Source organism: Rhagoletis pomonella, unplaced genomic scaffold, assembly GCF_013731165.1.
Source record: "Rhagoletis pomonella isolate Grant_MI unplaced genomic scaffold, Rhpom_1.0 Rhpom_scaffold_00004, whole genome shotgun sequence".
NCBI classification, from domain to species: domain Eukaryota; kingdom Metazoa; phylum Arthropoda; class Insecta; order Diptera; family Tephritidae; genus Rhagoletis; species Rhagoletis pomonella.
The window spans coordinates 5032730-5044186 of NW_023458558.1; the positions used below are offsets into that span (position 1 = coordinate 5032730).

An 11457-nucleotide genomic window follows, 5' to 3' on the forward strand; every position below is an offset into this window, starting at 1 on the left:
AATAAAATAAAATAAAATAAAATAAAATAAAATAAAATAAAATAAAACAAAATAAAATAAAATAAAATAAAATAAAAGTAAAATAAAATAAAAAATTAAAATAAAACAATAAAATAATATAAAATTAAATTAAATGGAATCAAAGAAAAATTATATAATAAAATTAATTTAAATTAAATCAAATTAAATAAGCGTGGAACCACGATATGACTTTCGCTAAGGCCGATATCAAAAAAGCTGTAGAGAGCACTCAAAACTGGAGATCACCAGGGCCAGATCGTATTCTAATCATTTGTTAAAAAAGTTTACGTACACACACTGTCTGGTGATGAAACCAAACTTAAACGAAAGTTTACAACTCCCTTAGAAAAATTCCAAAATCCTTCTAAGCCTATATTTAGATCCGGTTTATTTTTTATGCGGCTTAAAAAAAAAACGGCGTGAGTACTAGGTACTCATGAAATTTAATGTGTAAACATATGCGTACGCAAAGCATAAAAGTACTTTTACATAAAAATATAATATCAATCAAAGCTCGTTAGCTGTAGAACTGGTTGCGCTTATTAATCAGACAACTCGAGGAAAAGTTAAACTTCTTCTCTGTGCCACCGTAGTCAATTTTTTCTGCTACACATATTATGCTATGTAAATATATTTTAACTGAATATTTTATTAAAAATACCGTTACAAACTTCTTTTCCTTACCAGCGTCAATTTTTGTTTACTTTTACATTTTAATCTTCTTCGCAAGTACCTATTTATAATCGATAAAACTAGGTTGGACACCAAACAGTTATCGGTTTAATTTTATAACTATAATTTTGTATGGCTAATCCCTTTTTCTAATGACAGATTAGGGAGTTAAGCTCGAAAATGTGTATAATGTTTTTACATGTAAAGCTATTCTTAGGCGATTCAGTTACATACATACACATGCAGGTTAGGCTAGAAATTAAATATTAATTTCACTTAATTTTATTCAGTTTCAGATCTAATTTTTTTTATTCATTTTAATTTTTAATTAATTATCGGTAATTATCGGTATGATTGATAAAATATGATACTTGTATATCTTTTTGACTCAAGAGCGTTTAAATATCTTGAAAACACCGCATCAATTATTGTTTTTGATCTTATAGTTTGAACATTTCTATTTATATATATTCCGAAATTTAGATTTTCTTCTCGGTATATAATCTGTTCTTGTAAATGAGAGCGATTTTTGGAGAGTTGTGTAGAGATTGAAGTTGCAAGATTTTACCCGATACTATTTTTGTTCTGTACGTTTTGCTGTTACTCACTGTTTACTCTCACTTCAGAAATGGATTTACACGAAAGGTGCTGGATCAGAGCTATTATATCATCCATACATATTTATATTATACATACATATATTCATGTATGTTCATCAGTTAGCAACGGTCCCAGTAAAGATTATTTCAGTATTTTTTTCCTCTTACTATGCATATGCCTAAATGTATGCAACCATTTACAATAGCAAGTCAACACAGAGCGCTTCTACTGAAAATAAAAATTTTCTGTCGAAATACACATGCTAAGCCCTTCGAAATTTGCTGCTGGGATATGCGTTACATCTTCGCAAATTTTACCCCTACCGAAACCAAAGATGTATAAACATCAAAAATTAGTAATATTCTATCAAATAATGAAATTCTTCTGGAAATTTGTAGTATATTATTGTTTTCTTGGGTCGAGGAACTCACTTTTGATGTTTATTTTCACCTAAAACTTACACTAGTTGCGCTGCGGTAAAACTTTTGCTATTTTGTATGGTTTTTCATCGAAAAATAGTACTTTTACTGTTTGCAAAGCAAACAACAAACAAAATAAAAGTTATACAAGATGATGCTACAGAGGTCATTACATTATTTTTGTTAAAAAAATCGCATTATCGTGAGAAAAATTATTAATGTGAAATATGTTATGAGAAAAAATAAACTTTTTCCCCTATTTAAAAAATAATATTTTCTATTACAAAATGGGTTTTTTTTATTTACACTTAGAAAACTTATGGTATGAAAGTACTTAAGAAAAATGGCTAAATAATGATGAAAACACACAAAAAAAATAAAACTGTACTTAGCACGAAGTACTAGTACTAGAATAATTAGTTTAAATTTGAATTTTCAAACAGGTGGCAAGCCTTTTCAAAATATTTTCAAACTAAAATTTTTAAAGCCTCGACATCCATTTTACAATGATTTTATCAACTTGCAATGTTGTATGTCCAGACCACCATTTTTACTATAAATATAGCAAAGGCATTTATGTATGGCAACCTAGTATAGATATCAACCTCGTCGTAGGTATCATAACAAAGACATACAATTAGAAGAGTCTAGGGGTAGATGTCGCCCCGCCAGAAGAAGTTAAATATTGCGCCCAAAAATATGCACTACATACGCTACAGCGGATATGGACGCCATTTCTTTAAATGAAATCAATTACTGTTATATGTATATGCATGTACATACATACATATGTATGTAAATACTAAACGTGGCACGTTGCTTGCATAGTCTTCTGTTCTCTTATCACTGCAAGTTGAATTATTATCTCATAAATTGTTTAGAATGACTTTTGCTAAAATTTCAAAATCAAAAGTTATCAAAACAAATTCTATGGGACTGAGAAATATTATTTTCTACTTTTTAGTCCATTTATAAATGAGAGGTATATTAAAAAATATTATTTTTATTCCCTTATTTCAAATTTAATTTGATTTTATAAACAGGTTCCATTGGTGTGGAATTGATTTAATATACATATCTCCACACTAAGTTCCAGTACTCTATCACAAATATTCGCTGCGATTATTTTCAAAAGGATTTTACATATTTATATTTTATTCACAAATGAATTCATTAATTTTGCCTGAAGGAATTTAGTAATGATACTGCACCAACTAGCCCGTAACTACGTAGCGTGTCGCAAACTTCAAAACTAGGCATATTACATAGATTATATATTGTAAGAAGCGCAAATAGCTTAATTAATGGATTATGATCTGGTTTATCGTTCCTCTATTACACGACCTTCTATGCGATATTTGAATTTCTCCTCATCTTCGTGAAACAGAATTGCCTCGACGCTGTAGAATCCAGGATGGAGGAATTTTTGAAATTTGTCCAAAATCAAAGGATATTCGCTTAGAATGTAGGTGTCCCTTACAACCGGACAATCGGCTGGCGAAGGTGCATTCGAATACTTGACCAACGAATCGTAAAGATAGATTTTGTAATAAAAATTCATAAAATCACAAACACCCAATAGCGGCAGCGCTATTAGATCTTTGTACTCATCATTCGAATCGCCTGCACCTTTCAATACAATCTTCAGCTGCAAAGAGTACGTAGAAAGATGTGGGAAAACCTTTAAACCTTTTAATTTCGGTAGTTACAAATACATACCTGCCATGTATTATCCAAATCAACAAATAGCTCTGCTTGACCACTGATTTTCACGAGATCCTCGCTTTTGTCCAGCTCTACTTTAATTTTAGCTACATCGTCATCTTCTTTCTCTGCTGTCACTGCATCTAAAATCAATTTATAGTCTGGCTCGTCATCTGCAGTGACGGTACTGCCGTTCAAGTTTATTAAAATTAAATGAAAAATCAACAAGTAAATTTTCATTGTACTATTTCGACAGTTAATTTCAAACTGAGGCATTTAATACTGAAACACTAGTTTTTGGACTAAGACTTTTGGTAAATTCAAACACGCGATTGCAACAATTTCATGTAAAGATAACAGTGAACACGAAGCGGAAATGCTACAATATTATTATTATTTTTTTTTTAATTTTGTTCATAATCTCATGTTTCTATTAAAAATGCGAAATTCTGTATTTTTATTATTTAAATACTGATTGTGTGGTTGGTTTGTTCTTCCATTTTCTCTTTTTTGCATTGAAGCAAATATAAATAATGAAAATGTTACATATATGTGCATGTACCGACAGTAAAAGACAAAAGTTTAAATACAGAAAAATTTTAGTAAAGTAGGGCAAAATTTGTAATTTAAATTTTTTCCGTTAACTTTTCATGAACTTATAATTCATACTACAACAGAAAAACATAAAAATAAAATCTCTAGACTTTGGGCAAAACTCAGGAAAATGCAATAAATTACCATACTAATTTGCAACTCGTCAGATTTTTTAGAAATATTCTAAGTATACAGTTTTATAGCCCCTTCAACTTTAGTGTAACAAAGTACAAGTTTGAAGTGGTTGAAAATCGCTTTGATTTTTGATATTATTTTCATGCAGTTTCTTCCATACAAAATAAGTTCGAAGTTTTTTTTTTTGTATGGAAGAAAATAATAAAACCGTCCGTGAAGCAATTTTTAAGAGATATCAGTGCACAACATTCTTAAATTAGTCGCACTGAATTGCTAGCCATGAAAACCGCTTGTGTTTTTTGTTCCGTTTTTCGCAATTATCTCGGAAACGAAAAATTACCTATAATCAATTTTAGCACCAATCGGAGGCAGTGGCGGATCCAGCGGGTGGCGGGGGGTTTGGGGGGTTAAACTACGTGTTTGTCTCGATCAAATTACTTCACATAAATTAAGTAAGTTCACATTTTCTTTCATAGGTTCTATAGATATGTGAATATCACGTGTACGAACGAGTGTGTGGTTTGTAGTTGATTTCAAAAAACCAATAATTGCATACCTTTAGGCGGTTTTTCAAATTTCGCCCGAAAACAAATTCATCCGCCCATGATAAGGCTGATTGAAAACAGCGCCATCCAACAGCAAGTGAATGAAATACATAGGTATGAAACGGAAATCGTTTATATCTTTTACTAGCAGAGCACCCGACGTCGTTCGGAGTAAACAAATGAAAATATAAAACATTAGTACAAATATTCAGTTCAGCATAAATTAAAGGATTAAGGCATCCTTATGAACCATACTTTTAGCTTTATCGTGCTTGAACTAATATATATTGTCCATCACTTGTAATACAAATCTTGTTCCATTTTTAATGCGAATTTCAGTCTACGGTTGCCCATCTGCTATCAGTCGCCATACATAATAGGGCCATAAGGCAGCGATAGAATTTTAAAATCAAAATTACGGTACATTGCGTTCAGCTGCCTATTCGGTTAGCTTTTTTAGTATAACTGCACTTTTCCAGTAGAATGTTTATTTCGGAAGGAGTTTTATTCATTATGAATGAACATTTTTCGTTCGTTCCCGCGACAGTCGGGTCTACGTAACCGGAACGACCCAGATTTATATCTGGCCAATGACTGTCACTCCAGCAACACTCTCCAAAAACCCTTTGGGTAACTTGTATGCTGCTACAACAACAACAACAACATTTTTCGTTTAACAACATCGAATAGAAGAAATAATCTTTCCATTTCGAAATAGGAATTCGAATTAGGATGCAACCTGGCACATACAAAGCGAGTGCAAATTAACGTGGGTGGTAACGTGGTAAAATGCAACAAAACCATGATTCAATAATACAAGGTTGGATAAATATTGACATTTGTGTCAATCGACTGCCTTGTAAAGTTGCATTTGAGGAGGAAAGAGAAGCGGATAACAATTTTATCTCCTTTTGTGAAAAGGTAGTAGGAAAAGTAAGTAGTCTGGTAGTGCCGAAACGCGCTTTTGTATACAAATTGATTTAAATATATAAAGAAGATTCCACTGATCTACACAATAGACAATGAATTAACTTTTTATGGCCACATAAATATTAAAAATGAAATAAATGGATATTCACATAAAATTCTTCCAAAGAAAAATCTTTGAAATCTTTGAAGAAATGCTCCCAAATATTCAAAATAAACCATGGTTTCATTGAAATTCCAGGATGTATTAAACAAAATGAATGGAATTCAAACAAATCCTTTATTCAAAGGGACTATATGAAGAATTATACAAATAGTAAAGATGCAATTGATTTAATGCATATAAATTAATCTTTTAAAAAATTATTATGTTTGTTGCATTTAAAGATTACATGTTCAATATCTTAAATTGAATTACATTTGGTTTTTTGGTAATTTAAATTTTTTAGTAATGTTTTCTACTTTTTCCTCCAACCAGTCTTGCTAATCATTATATTGGTTACATTTAAAAGTTATATCTTCAATATCGCAATTTAATTACATTTGGTTATTTAAAAATCTAATTTTTGCGGAATGTTTTTTACTTTTTTCTCCAATCAGTCTTGTTAATCATTATATCGGTTAAACTTTAAAAATATGCCTTCAATATCGCAATTTATTTACATTTCGTTTTTTAAAAATGTTAATTTTTTGTAAGGTTGTGTACTTTTTTCTGCAATTAGTCCCAATGAGCACGAGAAAATATCTTTATTAATATTTCCACTTTCGCTTTTATGGAGTGGTATACTTACTTGTAAACATTCAAAGGCTGCACTTGACCAACCCAAACGCTGCAGTGGTAAAAATGCATGCACCAGCAAACGTGGACGGACACCCAAGTCACACAGGGATCCTAGCATGGCAAACTTACTTGCAACGCCTGCACTTGTTGTAAAACGCTACTTTTTGAATACAAATTATGAATTACGCCAATACCCTGCAAATAAATATGTAAATTATTGTTGTAATTCAAAATATTTCCATTATTTTTGATTTTTTTGCCATACTTACTTGAATTTGCCCAATAAGAAAATGAATTTCCACGAAACAATCGATGAAAATATCGGCAGTGTTGCCTGTTGAACTTTTTATACGAAGACAATATTTCTCCTTGTATTTTAGTAGTGGCCGCAATTGGCATGCAAAAAAGAAGGCAACACAGGCTAAGGCAGAATGCGGGAGCGAGACAACTACCAGGTTATCCAACCTTGTATTATTGAATCATGAACAAAACTTGTCCGACCACCCAATGTGTATAACCATACGGCCAACAGGGCGTATACGTAATTTTTAACTATGCACAAGTTAGCAACGCATCGTACTTCCGCAAAATATGCAACGAAAAGGCTATCTAAAAACTCTTCTTTTTGATCTTTTGAAGCGAAAGTCACCGCTTGTTTGACCAAAGATTGACTTTTATTCGTATGGAATGACCAGAGTTTATGATGCAGCTTCCCTTCGGAGGGAAAAATAATTACAAGTAGGCAGTACAAATGCAGTTGTTTTTAACCGACTTCCAAAAACGGAGGAGGTTATCAGTTCGTCGAAATATTTTTTTTTTTTATGTATGTTACCGCATAACTTTGGACCACGTCAACCGATTTCGATAATTATTTTTGCATCGGAAGTTAGTGTAGAGGTGGTCCCATACTAATCTGGTTAAGATCCGATCAGTGGATTATGAGATATATATATATATATTTTTTTTATATGAGAGTTGAAGTCGGTTTTTTTTGCTAAAAATTACTTGTCTTTATTTGCTTTCGAAAATAAGAGCTTTTCAAAGGCGTTCCAATACAGGTTCCAAACTACACATCAAAATTAAACAAATTAATCCAAACATTTATTTTCCAAAACTGTAAGCTTATTTATTTACCCAACTATTGTTTAAGTATGTATTAAAATCAAAAGCATCAGGCCATTTAATAAAATCAACCGAAAATATATATGTATATATATATATTTTTTTTTTGTTGTTGTCAGTTATGAATGCTTAATGCTTCTATTGGAAGTTAAGTACAATTACATACATACATACATGTATGTATGGATGGGGATATATTACATTTTAGTTAAGCTGAATATTGATATAGACTGAGCCACACGTGAGTGTGTGTGTATTTCTGCACATAAGAATATTTTGTCTTTTGTATAATTTTTTATTAAGAAATACTGGTTCTTCTTTTGCATAGGCTACAATCTTTAGGTACTATATTTAATTAGAGCTTTCTGAATTGCCCTTAACAAATGTTGCTACCAACTTGTGTTTAATACATGCATACATAATTTCCAATAATTTTTTTTTTTTACACATACTACATCAGCAAAACTTTATTTGACTAATGTAAACAATTATTCAATCACACTACATAATTAACGACTCAATTTGCAACACAAACTACTACATTACATACTAAACATAATTAAGTGGGCAATTGCTTTTTAACTAAAACTCACCCATAAGTAGGCAGATCGCTACCGAAAATTTATAGGCTTTACTTTTTTTTACAAGAACTACTTTTATGACTTCTCTTAAAATGTGGGGTTGTATGTGGCTAACTATGTTGTTACAAAATTTTTAAATCAATTAAAGGAGAAGTCGATTTTAGGTAAATATGTACATACATATCGAGGCCTAATCGCTAATTTCTTCAAAATTTTAGTTTTAATGCAAAAATGCAACTAGAGAGTCTAGGAGTATTTCTGCCACAAAAACGAATAAATTGGAAAAAAAAGTAATTTTCGCGATTGGGGCTCGATATAAACGAGCAGCTAGCAACTTTGTAATTTTTATCGTAGAACTATCACTGGTTTAGATATAGCAGCAGATGAAGCGAACTAAACCCCAAAAAGCTTACTATATAGTGCGGTTCTCAGCGGGGCTTAGAAGGAATTTTTGACCTGTGTATAATACCAATGCAATCAATGACGATAACAATTACTATAACATTACTTTGTTGAACTTTAATACTACTACTCAGTAGCTCGTTTTTCTGATATTGAAGTGAAGTTCTTTACCGCTCTTTTACGCATGAAAATGGTGTATACAACGCACCGAGAAATTTTAATTCGAAAAATCAGAGAATTGGAAAAAATATGCCTCATCTTTGCGCGATACCATTGCTCTTATTACTGGGCTTCATCAGCTTAGAAGTTCTTGTAAAGATGAATAGAAACGATCCTCTTTTCTTCAGCCAATTATTTAGGGACATCCATTAATAATACATATTTTATTTAACTGTTTTGCATTTCCCACTTTACCCACTTACACCCAGCTATGTATATATTTTCACCATAATGTAGTGTAGCTGCTTCTATGTTAAGATATCGTGAATAGAAGAGGTGATGCCAGCTGTGACGGGACTAGCATTTGGTAAATGATTTCGATAGGAGTTTGCCAGTGTTGTATGACCACGATAATGCGTCTGCTCGCAATTTAACAAACGTCATTTTTTGCTGTTGAAGCTTGTCTTCGGTAGGACATTAATGAAGGCGGTATGCACTGGCATCGCAGGCGCCACAAAACCCAAATCGGGAATCAGCGATATGCTCGGCGCCACTCGGGCATTCCCCACTTGCATTGGCGAGTATGAATTGGAATGTTGCATGCTGTTGATATGCGCATTGTTGCTGTTATTGAAAGTGACATTTGGACGGGCTGTTACGGGTGCAGTGGAGAAGTCCTGCATTATGTGTATTTGCTGTTGTAGTTGCAACTGTTGCTGTTGAGGAGTCAAGGGTGCAGCACGCGTTTGCATGTTGCTAAGCTGCTGATGGTATAAACCGAGTGGATTATTGTAAAAGTTTGCATTTTGCCAGGCGGCGCTATTGAATTGAGGCGCATGTGCTGTTGGCATGTAATGCGTAGAGTGCGTTGGTGCCGCTGCAAGTGCCGGAGTGCTGGAGACGAAGTCAGACCAATCGTCATCGTTACTATTAGTGTTGGTGTTGCTATTACTGTTAATATAACTATTGCTGTTGCATACGTTGCTATTGATAGCGACGCTGCCCCTGGCTGTGTGGAGAATTGGTTTTCGCTGTGCCGTTGGTGTTAGCGTGCGTTGGACGTTTACGTGTTGTTGATGATGACGTGGTGACCGCACTGCATTATTGCTGTTGGTGACACTGTTAATGACGTGACCATCTACAGCGCGGTTTGGTGTAAGTTTATAGTTGTTATTATTGTTGTTGTTGAGCCGACCGGCATTGTTTGGCAACTGCGGGGTCACTGGCACTGATACAAACTCCGACCAGTAGTCATCGCTGAGAGTGGAGTCCTGCTCCTTCATCGCCACTGCAGCGCTTATGGAAATAGAAGCGTTTTTTGCGTGATTATCCGCATAGCTGTGCGTTGGTGATGATTTTTGTGATGTGTTTGCATCTTTGGCAGCCGTGATTTTGGGCTGCGGGAAAAGTTCTTCAATGCGCGCTAATTCATCCGGATTGATATTGGCCGTTGTATCACCCCACTCAATACTTGGCGTAGCTTTACCCGCCACTGTGTTATTTGCGTTCATTGGAATAGCTTGTGGCAACAGTATGGCCGGACTGAGTATCATATTGTCAATAATAGATGGTGAGCTCGTGCGACTAGGTATCTTACCAGCTTCTTTTGCCTTTGAAATAGCTGCTGCAAATGCAGGGGGTGCGTTTATGTTTGTTGCTTTACCATTTGATTCCTTTTGGAATGCGGACGCTATTGTACTAGAGGGATTTGATGTGACGCCGCCATAAGACGCAGTTGCAACTGTTACGGTTGCCTGAGTTGGTGGTGGCACTGATTGAAACTCGGTAAAATCGGCGAATTCATCGGTGTCCAATTCAACCGATGGATTTGGTTGTTGCTGATGCTGAGGTTCTGGCTGCGTCAATGCCAAAACCGGTATACTTAATTCAGACTCCAAAGGCGTGGGCACTCCTGTAGGCAATTCGCCAGCATATTCATTCACCATTTCTAAGCTGAAGCCGGGATTGTATTCGACATCCCGATATTCCTTTTTCACCACCTTTTCATCGATTATTATGCCCGCCGCAGCAATCTCATAATCGAAATCAATTGGCTCGTTGCCGTTAGTAGGCGATTTGCAAGTTTTCACTGTTGTCGCCATTTCTGTCTTCGAAGGTGTATATATGTGTGTCTCCTTCAATGGTCCAGCATAAGTAGAGGTGACTACCGTTTCGTCATCTTCAACATTATCGACGATGTTAGCACCTCCTAAACGTAATGTTGACAATGTTTTTCTACTTTCATACGATCTGCTGTTACTTGTATTACTGCCACTAATGCAGTTGGTGCTAATGGTGATGCTTTGATCCTGTGCTGTTAACTGATACGTTGGCTGGTCCAATGTTAAAGGCGCCGGACAAATGTCTTTCGTTGGCGTGAGCGTTAGTTTGGTATCGTTGTTGCTTAGGGCTTCTGAAATGTTATCGTCGACGTTTGTAAAGGTTGTATGCGATTGATGCTGGTCATCGGGTGTATCAAGCCGTGCAACAGGCGGCGACGAGTGAACCGTTTCAGTCTCTCGTGTGTTTGTCTCCCCCTTGACCCCTGAAATTAGGCAATAATGATTAGTTGGTTTGTATATATTTATGCCGGGAAATAGGTTTAGCAGTTCACAGTGCATAAGACTAAAGGTGCAAAATAACGAAAATTAAAATATGTATGTCTGTATAATAATAAATAAATAAGGCCAGAATTTAAATATCGGAAACAAAAAAATGGTGGCTGGAAAAGCCATTTGAAAACAAAAGTATTAACGAAATATTTCTTGTATAAGTAAATATAAAAAGCTTTTTAT

The 11457-nt window shown here is 34.2% G+C and overlaps 3 protein-coding genes across 5 annotated transcripts in view; all 3 read right to left on the reverse strand.

The window, feature by feature from the left end:
• The window catches only part of LOC118736839 (phosphopantothenate--cysteine ligase-like), a 73231-nt gene that overhangs the window by 14864 nt on the left and 46910 nt on the right, over positions 1-11457 (reverse strand). The window lies entirely within an intron of this gene.
• LOC118736841 lies at positions 2841-3808 on the reverse strand. Its single transcript, XM_036466902.1, has 2 exons — positions 3432-3808; positions 2841-3360 (listed from the first exon to the last, which is right to left on the reverse strand). Exons 1-2 carry the CDS (start codon positions 3690-3692, stop codon positions 3034-3036), a joined length of 588 nt encoding a protein of 195 aa, XP_036322795.1. The 5' UTR covers positions 3693-3808; the 3' UTR covers positions 2841-3033.
• LOC118736838 overlaps positions 7409-11457 on the reverse strand; it is a 16858-nt gene continuing 12809 nt past the window's right edge. For both annotated transcript variants that reach the window (XM_036466896.1, XM_036466895.1), the window contains one exon: positions 7409-11207. In XM_036466896.1, coding sequence (XP_036322789.1) covers positions 9103-11207 — 2105 coding nt within the window. In that variant the 3' untranslated portion in view covers positions 7409-9102. The remainder of the gene's footprint in view (positions 11208-11457) is intronic.